Below are 16,355 nucleotides of genomic sequence, written 5' to 3'. Positions count from 1 at the left end.
TCTCTGCTTGATTCAGACTTGTTCTTTTTTTTTTCCTGCTCTGGCATTAGAATTTAGTTTTGTTCTGATTACGTAGTAGGATTTGTGTTACAAGAGTGGCTGCTAGATTTCAGACATATTTGTGTATCTTCTTTCTGGCTCATGCAGAAGTACCCCAATGTCAGTTGTTAATTGCTGCTTTTTTTTCCCACTTGTTTTTTCTTAAGCTGTCTTGGTTTTCCATCTTCAAGCAAATCTTCTCTATTGTCCCAAAATACACAGGAACCCTTTGGAGGGAGTTAAGGCTCTAAATACCTGTTTTAAACTGAAACTGTGTAACAGTAAGTTCAGTAAATCAGTAAATTGCTTTCCTGACAGGCTGTGGAAGCACAGGCTTTATATTTAAGATGGGCCTGCTTAGTCACACTGTCTTCTGATCAGGTGTGAAGGCAATCAGACAGTAAAATCATAAAGTGTCTTCACTGACAGACTGAACTGTTGGAAGTAAAATCAGGCTTCAAATACGACCTGAGTTGTAGGGCTGATCTTGTAATGCTTTGTTCTGATGCTAGTAGTATGATAACTAAATACTGGTTTATGGATTTGTATGGGTTGTTTGGCACCAATATTCAGTGTTTGATGTAGAAGGCTTGGACTGTTACTCCTACGGAAATACAGATCTCGTCTGTTGTGTAGCTATGTTCATAAAAATCAAATTCACTTTTCTTAGCCTCCAGGCTAGTAGTGGCCTTCTGATACAGTATATCCCTGGACTGCTGCCAGGTGCATGAACAGAGGTCAGTGTCAGCCTAGGAAGGAAGCAAAGAAACAGTGTTGTCCATTGCAAAAGCCATTACTGTGGTTTTAAGAGCTAAGATTTTAAGGTAGCAATCAGCCATGTGAAAGCTAGTGAGATTAGACTTGTCAGGCTTCCTTATCTACCCCCAGTGAATATCCCAAGACTAAACTGCTTTCCTGACCCCTCTGGCTGGTAGCAGGCTCAGTAACAGTGCAGCACACTGGCTTTTAAGTACACTGAGTTAGATTGAAAAGCAGGTGCTGTTTTTTAACTAGTGTTCTAAACTAGAGCTGGAAGCTGCTGCCTGAGAAGCAAAGGGTCTTACAATACTTTCTTGCCTTATTTCTTCCTTTTCAGAGGGCTGTGTGAAAGGTACGTGTGAGCAATGGAAACCAAAACTTGTGTTGAAATGCTAGGGAGGTGATACAAAGAAATGTGGTAGTAATTATTTCTTAATAGTACTCATTGTTGATCAGCTGTTAATAATTTCTTTCTTAGCAAAATAACTAATAAGTTTTTCAGGGAAAGCAAGTAGCCTTTGAAATGCTCACTGCGCTCAAAACCTGCTGACATCTATTGTGAATCCTTCCTGTTTCTGCTGACTTGATTTGCAGCACTTGCAAATGTTCCCAAAAGCATTTGAAAATGAGCTGAGTTAAAAGAAATGATTGTGTATTGCAATGAAGATAACAGAACATGTGACATTTCCTTCTGCTCTTGTTCGGATGTTTGCTTGGGACTGGGGGAAGCTGTACTATTTTAGCACATACTTAAGCAATGAGACTTATTATTAATGTTTAAAATAGAACCTTCAGAAATCTTCATAAATGCAACATAGAAGGGAGAGGAATAGGTAAAATTTCAGTAAGAATCTGAGTCACAGACTTCTTCAAAACACAGCTGGAGTTAGACAACTACTGTGAGACCTTTGACTGAAGTGCTCTTTTTTCAAATTGCTCAGATAATTAAATAATAAAATTAAAAAAACCCCGCCAGTATTCTGTTATTGCTGGGAACTAATAAGACTTTGAAGAAGAGCTATAGTAACTCTAACCTAGTTATAGGCCTAGTTTATAACCTTGCTTGAGAACTGTCACACTGCCTTCAATTCTGTATACAAGGAACAGGAGGTTTTGAAAACAGTCAGTGTAGCATTTTTTTGTCTTCAGAAAAGGTGTTTCGGGTACTGATTTTACAATACTTTTCTTTGATACTACATGGTGGAGAAGGAAGCTGCTTGTTAGTAAGATGGTGATATGTTTAGTGCTTGATTGAATGGCATAACTTCTATCAAACATTCTTCAAATACCCTGAGATCCAGGGACCTTGCTAATCTGAGCTCTTAAAATACTGGTATCTTGGAAGGATAAAATATTTTAAGTAGCTGGGTCCTAACCCTAAAAAAGGAATTGCCAAACCATGACAAATAGTTTGTTGTGAAAATTGATGTGGTTCAAAGTATAAATATTTTCATTTGCTTATGTTCTTCATTAAGCAGTTGGGTTGCAGCATTCTGTACTCTCTCTTCCCTTCTGGTATCACAAAGTCAACAGCAGAGTCATTTGACAATATAAGAGATTAGATTTAATACTTCTAATTTTTGTATATTGCTGGTGGATTGTATACTAGCAGACAGCTGCAGTTCAGCTTCTCAGCCTGCTGGAAATTCGGTCTTGGAGACTGGTTGGGATGTCTTCACTTCTGGTAAAGTTCATGTGAAAGCTGCTTTCTGATGTTTTTTGGTGTATCTGAATCTCAGAGAAGCAACTAACAATATTAATGCTGTCCAATACCTTAGTAAGTCCTCAGTTATGTAGAGCTTGGCCACTAGAGTATGCCTGACTAAAATGTATTCAGCCTATTTAGTGCCCCTTTCTTGAATCATAATATTATCTGTTAATGGTATTGAGCATCACCTATTCATCAGTCACTTAGGAATAGGTGGTTTGTCAGGAGCTGGAATGGTTTTTGTTGCTAGGTAATGTAAAGGCCCACTGGTTTATTCACTGATTATTTGTTTTCCTTTTGAATTTCATGTAGATGACCAATTAAAATCAAATCTGAAGAGTTCATAGAGACTCTTCCTAAGCAGCTGAAAAAATACTAGAAAAGCAAAGCTGTCACTCTGCCTTTTCCTGTGTTTTGTTTTTTGGATTTTTTCCTTGCTTCTTCTAAGGAAAGGTATCTTTGATCTGCATTTCCCTGCCATGGTGGGGATAGGAAGAAGCTTCTGCTCGAGTGCCATTTTATTGGGAAAATAGTATAACAGGAAGTATTTATGCAGAATACTCTGTTGCTGCTTAAGCCATAGTTTGAAGGTCACAGCAGATGGGCAGACGTGGTTGAATATCTTCTCTTTCCTCTGGCCATATTGCTTCCAAAGAAGGAAAAAAAAATAATTTCCCACTGGATGTTTCACTCTGGTTCTTCTAACAGTAATTCCCGTGTCTAGGAAAGCAAAATTCTCTACATTTGTTTGCTGACTTAGCAGGATAATAACCTTATGGCAGCAAACTATAAAAGTGGCTTGAAGAAAACATGTTTTCGGGCAGCTTTCTGCAGAGCTGGCTGTTGTCAGAGGATGTTGACAGGATCCAGTATAGCAGGACTTCACTGTCATGGGTATCTTCAGTAGTGCTGCTTCCTGTATTGAAGTAAAGTGTGACACAGATTGGCTTCTGTAGTACGGACCTGAAGACAACTCTTTGCACAACATAAACATAGCTTTAAGGTGAAGTTTTTTGTTGGCAGCTGATGCACTGTCTGTGCTAGTTAAAAAAAATCAACGGGTGCCTAAAAACCCAAATTAGAAGGGTATCATCGTCTGCATTAAAATAGCAGTGGTTTGCTTAAATTTATCCCAGTTGAAATAAGATCAAATAAAATAAGTTTTTAGGGTCAAAATAGAGAGCAGAATGCACAGTTGCATAGACATAAACTTTTAGCATTTTAGTACTTCCATGGGCCAGTATGCTTTCTGTTGGTTCACTGTTACATGGTTTCACACGTAGATGGTAGTCTTCATTCCTTCAGTAACTGTAAGTTTAGGAGTGGTAAAGTTTCCTTGGTTTCCAGTCTGTGAATGTAGTGTGAAATCCAGGGGAGCTGTAGATTGATATGGTGTGGGAAACTTAACATGCCTCTGTATCAGTTCATGAGAAGGAAAAAGGAGCAACTTCTGTACTATTAAGATTCTTTTGTAACTTCAGATTTATGTAATAGGCAGCTATATGTAAAATAAAAAGGCAACTTACAGCTTTTATTGGCAAGGGCAGTGAGTAAGGGATATCTTATTGAAGCTTTAGTGTATGCAGTGCTGTCTTGCCTGTCACTAAGGAGTACACACCTGATGTGACAGATCAGTTATTCCAGGCCCAGAATGCTGAGGCAAAGGAGCTTATGTAGCCTTTTAGGCAGCAGGATATATCAGTATTTTGCTACCCTGACTGAACTACCCAGCATTCAGTTTTGCCTGATTTACTGGATACCCCTTTATTTCCTGATTTGAGGTAGGGAGGGAATGTAACACAGAAAGTTTTACATTCATATGTAGCTCTTCCCTTCAGGAAAAGCAGTGGTCCCTGGTGAACTGGAAGCTGCACTGCTCCATGTCACTTTTGCAAGCTTCTAAAATCAGCAGTACTGCAACATACGGCCAAACCTATTTAGGGTGCATTTTTCTTCTAGAACTGGAACACTTGTGAATACTTTCATTTTAGAAAAACTTTAAAGTTCTCATGGTGATCTCATTTCAAGTTTTTTTCAAGTCTTTGAAATATACCATTGTCACCTGATCTTTCTAAAACAACTTGCTGGGAATTTTTTGTTGCTACTGAGTTCTCTACAGTGGTGCACTTGGAAAAGCATGTTAACACTTTTATTGAGATAAAGGTTTGATAATTGGTTTAAGAGAAGAACGTGTATGGAAGACAAAGGCTCTCAACAGTAGTGGGAAAATCAAAACGGAGCAAACATGGATGCACTGCCTCTTCGTAAGAATATACTCTAAAGACACTGCAGAGTACTTCAAGGACTAGATGATAGCATTATTCCATGACCATCCTTTCATGACCATCCTTTAGGATATAGATAATGGTAGATGGAATTATCACTAGGTAACCAGATATTAAGCTCAACATTGACTTAATTGTTTGTTTCCTTGCTTTTCAGGTGACAAGGCTCTGGATGGTTACAGTAAGAAAAAATATGTCTGCAAACTGCTCTTCATCTTTCTGCTGGGGCATGACATTGACTTTGGTCACATGGAGGCTGTAAACCTGCTCAGTTCCAATAGATATACAGAGAAACAAATTGTGAGTAACTTGGGCTCTATAAAAGATAATCTGGTCTGTCTAATATCCTGTGTCAGCTGTGGAGACTGTAAAGAATTTTGCTTCATTCCCCCTGCCCTGGCTTAAAGCCTTACTTTGGCTCTAGGAGTGATTCTGAGATCTTAACACCTCTGTGCACAGAGAGTCTTGAACTAATGGCAAAAGCTAAAACGTGCACTCTGCATAAAATTATTACTGTTGTTAAGAAACTGCCTCTAGTCTTGCACTAAAAGGTAAGTAACCTTTTAATTTTCAGAATATCTCTTTCCATCTTCCTAGGTAAGGTTGTGTTTATCAGGTGCATGTAACTTATTCGTATTGGAATAATAAGCCAAAATCTTGATTTGCCCCCATTCATCTAAAATAATCTTTTGAGTATATGCCAAAATAGACAGAAAAAACACTTAAAACCAGATAATTAGGGTAACACTGAGCTTAATCATTTTTGTTTAATTCACTTAATCTTTCTAGCCTTTGCTCCATCTAAGTACCCATTTCTGCCCATATGGTATTGGAGAGAAGTGTATGTGTCAAAGAAATCATGTTTCCTGTTAATGCCACAGTAAATGAAGTCAGCTAAAGTAGATTTTCCATGCTGTGGCTCACAGGGCTATCTGTTCATCTCCGTGCTGGTGAACTCTAACAGCGAGCTCATTCGCCTGATAAACAACGCCATCAAGAATGACCTGGCCAGCCGGAACCCCACCTTCATGGGCCTTGCTCTGCACTGCATTGCCAATGTGGGCAGCCGGGAGATGGCGGAAGCGTTTGCTGGAGAAATTCCCAAAATTCTTGTGGCTGGGTAGGTATGACATGCTTCTTTCAAATACAACACCAATAAACTTTTCAGCAACTTAATTGCAGCAGATTAATCCATGCTTGGGCTCTACAGCCCTGGCCTTGCAGTATAAATAGTGACAGTTCCAGTAGCTGCAGGTGCTTTGCTGTGCCTGAGTGTGGAGTTGCTTGTAGGAGTGTAAAACAAAATTAAGACTTTTGGTGTCTTGAATAGGCTTTTACAGCCTTGTTGTGATCTGATTTTTGTTCTGGATAAATGTGTGGTAGTGAACACCCCTGAAATGTGTATGTTTTACTTTTCTGGCCTCTCCTGATGAAAAAAAAGAAAGAAATGAACCTAAATAGGTATTTTTATACTACACATTCCATTATAAACTGAAGTTCTTATGTAAATGTGCTGACTTCATAAGGAACATGATAATATTGATTTGTGAGCTTTGTTGATTCCTTTCTCAGCCATGTAAACAGCAATTAATGTAAATGGCAAATAGTCACTACCAGCTTTCTTGCTTTTGTATAGCTGAAAGTTTCTAAATAGACCTGGCAAACGTCTGAAACTATAGTTAAGTCAGTGTAAAGTTGGGGCTGTGGTTGTAGGGCTAATTTGTTTTGGAACTTAAAATGTCCAAGTGCAAACAGTGCATTTAAACTCTTACGGATATTAAATGTTTTAGAATATACGTGGATCTTTTTATAACAAATAAATGTCTTATATTATTACAAAAAGTTACATGTGGTATAAGAACTGTATTAATACTTTAAATGTCAGGCCACTGCCCTTGCCAGGTGCTGTTCTCCATGGAGCATAGTGGAGACAACACTGCAGTGATGAGTCATGGGTTTTAATATGATAACTTTAAAAAGTTCCAAAAATTTCACTTGGGGTCACTAATCGCAGACAGAGCACAGCACCTTCAGTTCAGACTTGTTTAAACTTGGAGCTGTGTTTATGTTCTGAGATCACTCTTCAGCGTCTCATTCTTTCTGCATTTCTAAGATAATACATATAAAATACGTTTGTGTACCCGTCCTGTCCAAGTGACCTGGGCAGAATGAGCACTGTCAGTTACATTTGCAACTTTAGTGTAGCTCTCTTGGCTTAAATATAATTAGAGACAGGGGAGGAATAGGTTCATGGTTTTGTTTTGTGTTTTTTAACTGAGGTACAACTTGATCTCATGGAAAACTGATAAATTCATGAAGAATAGCTGGACTGAACTTCTGCTTGGGATACAGAAGTTTCTGAACATTTAACCAAGATTGCACATTATAAGCTGCCTCTTAAAACTTCTACTGGTAGTGCTCTGTACATTTCATAGCGATTGTCTGTGCATCCCACAAAATGCTTAATCAACTACTTTGTGAAAAGAAGTTCACTGAACTAGAATAGTTGCATGCCACTCTTAAAATAGACCATTTCTGTGCCAGCAGCAGGGATGGCAAGGTGAATAGATTTGTGGGTTGTGTGCTTGGTGGCAGCCAACTGGCATGCTGGCTGTAGGTGCTGAAGCTGTTGAGTAGTTCATGATTGCTATCTGACACGCAGGACCTGTCAGGAGATCCAGCTTTGGTCACATTCATAAGGTAGTGTGTCTGAACTGTTTGATTTCAGTCAGCCTGGAAGAAGCTTGTTCCTGTGATTAGATGAGATGAACTTTCAATTCTCATAAAAAGATGAGAAATGTCACTCCAAGTTGTAAAGAATCATTATAGAGGCTACTAGGCATATGTAATAGTTGAAAACTTGACTAATTAAACTTAATGGAAAAATGAGGAAGAAATACTTTAACATAGGAAGACTTCAGTGAAGTTCTGTGGAAAAGATGCAGCCTGGCCAGGGATGCTGAGTCAGTGTGAAATCTGGCATAAAGCCATCCTGCAGGTATTGCTGTGCCTTAACCACTGTATTTTAAATCTGTATGTATGTCTTGCAGGGACACTATGGATAGTGTGAAGCAAAGTGCTGCTTTATGCTTGCTGCGTTTATACAGAACTTCTCCTGACCTTGTTCCCATGGGAGACTGGACATCTAGAGTGGTGCATCTCCTCAATGACCAGCACTTGGTAAATCAGCTTCGTTATGCTTCTTGGGCCTAGGGTGTATAGGGAATGATGTGACTTCTTCTGCTGTTAAGTACACAGTTTAGTTCTTGAGTCATTCAAGCAAGTGGGTTGCTGTTGTCTTCAGGCTTTGGAAAGAAAATGGAAGGAGTTGTCCTTTTTTAGTTGCTGTATATATTCATTTTTTAAACGCTTTGTTTACCTTTTGACTGTAGATAGAAGAATGGTATGTACAAGTTCTTCTTTTCCTCTGGCTGTAAATGAATTAATCTTGTGCCTTGTTACACTGTCATATTGCACAGGTGCAATACTAATTTTCCTAGGCCTTTTAAGATTCGATCTGCACTAAAATTCAAGACTTGATTTGTCATTGCTTAGGCTTCCTTGTCCTGTTGTGTCCGTGTCATTCTTACTTTGATGGTTAAAAAACCCTACTGCTTTAGAAAGGAGACCCTGTTTTTTCCCCCAGTCCAGTTACTTTGTGAAAATAATGCTGTTAAGACTTGTGCTTCAACAGTAATGAGTGCTTTAGTCTGCAGTAGTAATACCCAGTGCTTGTGTTATACAAAGCCCGCGCCTTGTGTTGGGTTGGAAGAATTCTTTCCTAGGTGATCTGCTGCATTGAATTTCTTCTGCTCATGCTTCTCTTGTGTAATAAGACAATTTGTCTTATTAATAATTATTAATAAGGCTTAATTTTAATACAGCTCTCTTATTTTAGATGTACTATCCAAACATGAGACAAAGATAATACAAAAAATAGCATAAAATGCTCTGCAAACATGGCAATATCATGTTGTTGAAAATTCTGTTGGATTCTGCAGGTGTGTAATTAGTCTAGTTGCTAGCCAAATAAAAGGTTTTGTAATGTAGGGCTTTGTAATGGGGATAAACATATCTTTTTTGTATATTAAAAAACAGTTGAAAGGTGTTACTGGGCAGCATCGTAAACTGATACAAAATTGAATGTGAGGTTTTTTGTGTTTTGTTTTTTTTTAGGGTGTGGTTACTGCAGCTACAAGTCTGATCACCACTTTGGCACAGAAGAACCCGGAAGAGTTTAAGACTTCAGTCTCCTTGGCAGTGTCTAGATTAAGCAGAGTGAGTCCAATGATGACCCTGATAATACTTCACTGTTGATTAATTTACTGAGCTTTCTAGACCAGGTTAGCTTCCTGTTCAGCTTTCTAGGGTCAGATTAGTTTACTGTACCATTAAATGTGAAGATGATTCAGTCTCACTTCATGTAGGTGCTTCGGGTAACCTCTTTTAATGCTTGTTGCTTACCAGGACAGAAAGCTGTATTGGCTTGCCCAAACTTTCTTGGTTTAATCCCTGCTGTGCTCCAAGTAGTAATCCTCACTTTGTAACTGTAATGCCAAAGAATAGTTGGATCAAAGACTGATTCTACAGACTTCACACAAACACCTCAAAAACACAGACTGTAGCTTTATCTAAGCTTCTTACAATATGAATTGCCTTTCTATTCCTTCTTTTGAGCTGCTGCTAAGTTAATAAACATAAGCATTTGATATTCTGTAAATGGGTGTAGGGTGTTAAGCAGGGGCAGGGGGTGCAAGGAGGAGTGGAGGGACATGTCTGTAAGTTAACATTTCTGTGCTGGAAAACTGATGTCACTGTTTTGTTTGATTCCCACACCCTCTCCCCCCCCCCCCCCATCCTTCTGGAAGGTGTGCAAGACAAGGGAGGCTGCTACTTCACAAATGTATTTCAGAGCCAGTTTTATGCAGTCTTAGACCCAAATTACTTGTAGTTCACAGAAATTTAGTTTCTTTTCAAATATGAAGATTTTTTCTAATACTTAAAAGTGAGAGTGCTAAGGGAAATGAAAGGCTGTTCTGTAATGGAGTGCAAGAATTAGGTAGAATATTTTAAGCAAAGCTAGTGCCAAACTCATGGTTAACCCTAGAATAAAAGGGGTAAAAGAAATCAGTGAAGAGGGATAACCTAATCTAATCCTTATCAGATTTCATTATGCTTATAAACCTCTTCTGTGAATGCTATGCTATCTCTTTTTTGCTTTGCTGTATGGATATTAGTGAAGGTGTTAGTTGGTCCTTCTGCTTTAGGTCTGTCTATCATAGCATATTGTACTTGAATTCCAGGCTCATCTATCAGCAGCCACCAGACTGTTGGCTGAATCTGTGAATTGCTGGAACAAAGAAAGTCAAGTTTCTGGTTAAACATTTTGATGTTACAAGATGGTTGTCTTCATTCTTTAAAAAACCAAGTAGGCTTTCAGGAAGAGACTTCCTAGACTACTGTATCTGCAAAACTGAATTTCTATTACTAGCATTTACTGTGGTGTACTCAGAGTATGGCAGCTTGCACCTAATTAATCTACTGAACTAGACATTGGTAGTGACACAGTTTTTTAAGCTTCTGTCAGAGGTGACCTACAGTGTTCTTTGGGTCCTTTTCAGGATTGTGAATCAATTAACTTCAGTAGCTGACATGCTGGCTGTTTGTTTTACAGATTGTAACTTCTGCATCAACAGACCTTCAGGACTATACATACTACTTTGTTCCTGCTCCCTGGCTATCTGTGAAACTTCTGAGGCTGTTACAGTGCTATCCACCTCCAGGTAATGCACAAATCACAGCAGTGGTTCTCTCTCTTTTGCAGTACACTGGCTCCAAAAGCTACTGCAGTGCACTGTTAACATTGCTTGGAGAGTGCAAGCACATTGTCTTAAGGCAAAGATACTGAAGTTTGTACTCTTGAGTGTTTCTGGTAGCTCGAAGATATTTGGCCTTTTGAATGATGTTGTGTTTAATTTTAACAAAATGTCTAACCAGTGTGCATCTTACAGTTTATTGGCAGCTGCCATTTTAAATATCCATTAATATTATCAACTATATTAAAGCCTCAAAGTACGTTGTACTGTGTTGCAGTGTTTGGCTGTTGTTCTCACCCAAATAGGACTGTGGCTTGGAATTCTTTTCTCACGTATATGTTGGGGAGTGTAAATGTTTTTAGTGAATCAGAATACCTCAGTTTATTTAGATTTAGCCAGGGGAAAACCTAAGGTAGGGTTTAGGCTTTGGAGCAAAGCGAAGTTGTCCAACGGCTTGTTCTTCTCTAGAAGACCCTGCGGTACGTGGCCGTCTGACAGAATGCCTGGAAACCATCCTCAACAAAGCACAGGAGCCACCAAAGTCAAAGAAAGTGCAACACTCGAATGCAAAGAATGCTGTCCTGTTTGAGGCAATAAGCTTAATTATACACCATGACAGGTGAGCTGGGACAACACTTCTGTTATCAGAGGGGTTTTTAAAGTGAAAAGCTGGAGTTTTGTCTTGAACAGTTAATCAGATTTTAATGGGGAGGGAGTAGAGGGGAAAAAATATGAAGTTGCTTGCTAGATTGGAACACAACCACAGCAATGTAATTGAGCAGTGTTAATGAACTGTGTTGCTTTGGTTTTCGCTGCTTCTTTATTTGGTGTTTTATATTGACCCCACTGCTCTAATCCAACAGAGATTATTTGCTCACAGTATCTGAATTTGCATTTCACTAGCAAAGCATTCTAGCAGACACTTCAAGGCATTTTAAGAAATTTCCACTGCAGAAATAGTATTCTGTATTGAGTGTTCTCAAACCTGTTGCTTTTAACCCTTTCACTTTCTCTCCTGTTCTGTGCAGTGAGCCAAACCTACTAGTCCGTGCCTGTAACCAGCTAGGTCAGTTCTTGCAGCACCGAGAAACTAATTTGCGTTACCTAGCACTGGAAAGCATGTGCACGCTTGCCAGCTCTGAATTCTCACATGAGGCTGTGAAAACACACATAGAAACAGTTATCAATGCATTGAAGGTAAATATTGAAGTGCGTGGTCTGGTTTTGAGTGTTGTCTTCTCCCCTGCCTCAATGCCCTCTCCCCCACTGTCCCAGGCTCCCCAACCCCAATTAAGCTAATAATACTTAGGGACCAAATGAGTTACTCTTTGAAGTCTGCTTTAGTTTTTTTACCTCAATCCATGAAAATCTTGCTATGCTGGCAATTACAGAGGTCAGATTTTGTTGATTTCTGCACCTTGCTGGTAAAACTGATACCTGTAGCTGTGTCCCTTATAACACTGGTATCTGCTCAAGTGTAGACTGTAGGTGAATAATTGTTTAAAAATACGGAATTTCAAAATTGAGAATGCTGGGAAGATAGCTGTATTACTGTCTTGCTGGTATTGGGCACTGTTCTTTCACTGTAGTAGCTTATGTGGAGTGGTAGAGCAGATCAGCTTCCACTGCAGAATTATAAAGAGCAGAAACCAGAAAGACACATTTCCAGGCCATGTTTATGTGACAAAACAGAAGTCAAAAGAATAAGACTGATTTGCATGTACATTTACTTGCAAACTTGGATGTTGAAATGCTTTTGTTTTCTTCCAAGTTGCTGCTGTAGCATATTTATACATTTGTCTAAGTTCAAAGTATGTATCTGTTCTAGCTGGACTTCAGTTGTTACAAGGCACACCCAACACTAAACCTGCAGGCAGCTAAATGCTCATTGGCCTGGTAACAATTTAACAATTTCAGCCAGTTACTGGTGCATTTCTGGCCACTGGTACCAGTTACTTAGTGCATAGTGGATCACAGATTCACTCACGGTACTTTGGGTTAATACTGAAGTGTTCTGTACAAACTCCAGCATTCTTTCAGCACCTGCACAGATTTGAATAAGTATGCTACAGAAACAAAACCTGATGATTTGAATTTTTGTGATATTATTTAAGAGCAGGAAGCTGTCTGAGTCTCCATTGACCTCTTCCTAGGTGACTGAAAGTGAGAAATAGCATAAGAAACTCATAGCTTATATAAAGGGTATATCTGAGTTCATTCTGCATCTGAAAAATTATGCAAATGCATTTGTTTTAGATTTGACTGTGGATTATATTCATCTCTTAAGTTGCATGTACTTTCCAAACAAAGATGAAATCGTCTTGACCTTTGACTCTGTGTCTTTTTGCAGACTGAAAGAGATGTAAGTGTACGACAGAGAGCTGTAGATCTCCTGTATGCAATGTGTGACCGAAGCAATGCCCAGCAGATTGTGGCTGAAATGCTCAATTACCTGGAGACTGCTGATTATTCCATTAGAGAAGAAATTGTAAGCTATTGGTGTTTTTCTTATTTGTTTCATAGCTGGATTTGGTACCATACATATCATTTATTGATTGGGATGCTGCATAGGCTGTGATAGAGATTGCTTTTCGTGGTGTTTAAAAAAACAAACAAACAAACCAGACAAAACTACTAAAACAAACAAACAAATCCATAAATTTGTAGTCTAACAGCAAAGAATTGAGGTTAAAGTAATCCAGGGGGCAGGGGGGAACCTTGGAAACTTAAGAATTTTAAAAGCTGATCTTTGTCTCGGGACAGTGCATATAGAAAGCAAAGTGAATTCTATCAGTGCTTGAGCCAACACATTCTCTATGTTCTGAGGGTTAGGTCCTACTCTAGTCAATTGTCCAATAGCTTCAAAAATTAGTGTGGTAAATGCTTATTTGTCAGTAGAACTTTATATTCTGTATTCTCTGAGAATGTTCAGTCTAACGGTTCCCAAAAACAATACTTTATATATCGAGGAGGCCTGATACCTATCTCCTTCCTACCACTGGGATAAAAGTTGATATACTCGACTTAAACCTTTTTAGGATAGTAAACAAAACTTGTACTTACAGTACTTATTTAGCTTAGTTAGGTGCTGAAGTTTCTTGGTTGGAGAAGTGAATGTAGAATACAGTGTTAGTTGATTAACCTCTTGTACTGTCTGGTTGCTTTTGATAGTGTCCCCTGACTTGGCAAATAATGAGAATTTCATTCTGTTCCCTTATACCGACCTGTTCTTTTAAGAGTAGTAAATGCAACTGCTAATAAATTGTGTGGGATCTCCCCTGAAGCTGATGCAGGATGCAGGAATCTGAGTGTGACCTGAAAAGTCAGCTATGCTTTGGTGACTCTTGTTTGCCTCTGCTATCTTGTTTCCACCTTTTACCTTTTTTGAGAGGTTTCCAATTTCCTATTTGATCCTGTCTCAGTGGTAGTTTAGATGGTGTTTTTATAGCAAACAAAAAATGTTCTGTAAATTGCTCTTGATCACTTAGGTACACAACTGAAAAGCCACACAGATAAAACATATTTGAATGCGTTATGGGGAAAGCAGTATGTGCCTGGCAACTGCTGTATTCTGGCACAGCATTTCAATGTTCACCTTTCACCTTAGCTGTGGGAACAAGTGAACAAGCTCATGCATCTGAAACTGAGGCTTCCGGGCCAGTGTGGGGCATCACCAGGTGTTTACAGCTCATAGTCAGAGCCAGCCAACCTTCTGTGTTCTCTTTTGTGTGCTCAGGTTCTGAAAGTTGCAATTCTAGCTGAGAAGTACGCAGTGGATTACACCTGGTATGTGGATACAATCCTGAATCTGATTCGCATTGCTGGTGACTATGTCAGTGAAGAAGTGTGGTATCGAGTTATTCAGATTGTCATCAACAGGGATGATGTGCAAGGATATGCAGCAAAGACTGTTTTTGAGGTGAGAATAACTGTTTTCAATTCCCTTTCAAAATGAGCTAACAATTAAGGAAGCACCACATGATGTAACAACAGGGGAAACTTAAGGAGCTCTATCTGTCCTCAGAAGTCCACAGTGCTGCTAGATGGGCCTAAGAGTGCTCTTAATCAAGTAATACTCATATTAGAGTCTTCTGTGAAATCATACTACCCATCATGTTTTTCTTATAAGTGCTTTGTAGTCCCTAGACCCATGGTCTGCGCTTGCAGGAAAGTAGATGAGAAAACTGGGAATGGAAGTAACAGAAAACATCTGTTTTCATACATTGCATATCAATGATTATTAATGTGTTACAGGCCCTTCAAGCTCCAGCATGCCATGAGAATCTTGTAAAAGTAGGTGGCTACATCTTGGGAGAATTTGGAAATCTGATAGCAGGTGATCCAAGATCAAGGTAAAACACCTTCTAAAATACTGAATTGAAGTAGTAGTGCTTTCTGTAAAGAATTTAATTCCTAACATTCCTAAAGGCTAGTTAAGAAATGATTCAGCTCTTGTTAATAATGCATTAATAAGGATTATCATGTCTACAAAAACTGAACAAATTATTTTTCTTCCATCTTTTAAGTCCCCTCATCCAGTTCAACTTGCTACATTCCAAGTTTCATCTGTGTAGTGTTCCTACCCGAGCTCTGCTTCTGTCTACTTACATCAAGTTTGTGAACCTGTTTCCAGAAATCAAAACTACAATTCAAGATGTGCTGCGCAGTGACAGTCAGCTAAAGAATGCTGATGTTGAGCTGCAGCAGAGAGCTGTTGAGTATTTGAGGCTCAGTACTATTGCTAGTACTGATATATTGGTAGGTATAAAGGTTTATTTTCTTTATTATGCAGTACTCTGCTGTCAACAAGTTAAACTCCACTAAACCTTACCTGATTGCTCAGAAACCTCAGTGTAGGAGTAAGGATTACAATGTGGGTGTGGGTTCTTTTAGTCTCCCTAGCTGTGTTGTAGTAATCTTCAGTTTAGAGCTAAATTCTGAGTTGTTGCCGTAATGGGACAAATGACCATTAAAACATGTTAATCTGGACCTGAGAAGCCAGGGAAAGCTGGCATAATAACAGGGTCCTAGGGGATTTGGATATCAAAAGGCTGATGCTTTCTTTTGAGGACTTACTTGATGGTGGGCAGGAAAAGTGTAATTTTTTGTCTCTTGAAGCTCAGTGATTTAACCTGGTGCTCTCAGGTCTGAGCAGAGCATTGCACATTTAGTTTTGACATCTAAGAAATGCTCAGGTCTGAGTACTTGAGTATTCTCTGTGGTTTAAGTCTTGGTCTGCCTGAGTTAAGGACCCTTAGGTCTGCTATGATCTAATTATTTAAATTTTCTTTTTTTTATTTAATATCACTGTTTCACAGAAGTGATGAGCACCTGTTCTCTTAACCAAGTGCTTTGGACAGACTTCAGAAAGTTTTAGAGAATTTTTTATTTTAAAAAAACAATCAATCCCTCACTACAATAAACTGCATAATCATTTTCTCTGTGGGTAACTACTTCTGCTTTTGCTTTATGCAATCTATAAGGGTGTGTCTCTTCAAAGACTCAGAAGCTGGTTTGATTTTTTTCTCTGAAGTTAACTAACACTTTTTTTTTCCTGTGGTAAGGCTACAGTGTTGGAAGAAATGCCTCCCTTTCCAGAGAGGGAATCTTCTATTTTGGCTAAACTGAAGAAGAAGAAAGGCCCAGGCACAGTTACTGACCTGGAAGAGATCAAAAAGGAGAGGAGCTCTGATATGAATGGAAGTGCTGAACCTGCCTCTGTCAATGCCAGTGCTGTTGTGAGTTTAA

At 38.9% G+C, this 16,355-nt stretch overlaps 1 protein-coding gene across 4 annotated transcripts in view; it reads left to right on the top strand.

Moving 5' to 3' along the window:
* AP2A2 (adaptor related protein complex 2 subunit alpha 2) overlaps positions 1-16,355 on the top strand; it is a 43,266-nt gene that overhangs the window by 16,449 nt on the left and 10,462 nt on the right. For 2 of the 4 annotated variants that reach the window (XM_069016998.1, XM_069016996.1), the window contains exons 3-14: positions 4,949-5,091; positions 5,718-5,911; positions 7,842-7,971; positions 8,968-9,069; positions 10,466-10,574; positions 11,079-11,226; positions 11,636-11,804; positions 12,958-13,095; positions 14,344-14,526; positions 14,862-14,959; positions 15,134-15,365; positions 16,172-16,345. In XM_069016998.1, the coding sequence (XP_068873099.1) occupies positions 4,949-5,091; positions 5,718-5,911; positions 7,842-7,971; positions 8,968-9,069; positions 10,466-10,574; positions 11,079-11,226; positions 11,636-11,804; positions 12,958-13,095; positions 14,344-14,526; positions 14,862-14,959; positions 15,134-15,365; positions 16,172-16,345 (1,820 nt within the window). Of the gene's footprint in view, positions 1-4,948; positions 5,092-5,717; positions 5,912-7,841; positions 7,972-8,967; positions 9,070-10,465; positions 10,575-11,075; positions 11,227-11,635; positions 11,805-12,957; positions 13,096-14,343; positions 14,527-14,861; positions 14,960-15,133; positions 15,366-16,171; positions 16,346-16,355 lie in introns of all 4 variants that reach the window. The other 2 variants (XM_069016997.1, XM_069016995.1) reach the window with 1 other exon arrangement.

Source organism: Aphelocoma coerulescens, chromosome 5 (genome assembly GCF_041296385.1).
Source record: "Aphelocoma coerulescens isolate FSJ_1873_10779 chromosome 5, UR_Acoe_1.0, whole genome shotgun sequence".
NCBI classification, from domain to species: domain Eukaryota; kingdom Metazoa; phylum Chordata; class Aves; order Passeriformes; family Corvidae; genus Aphelocoma; species Aphelocoma coerulescens.
Note: the sequence above shows the minus strand (reverse complement) of the source record. Positions and strands in the feature narration are given on the sequence as shown.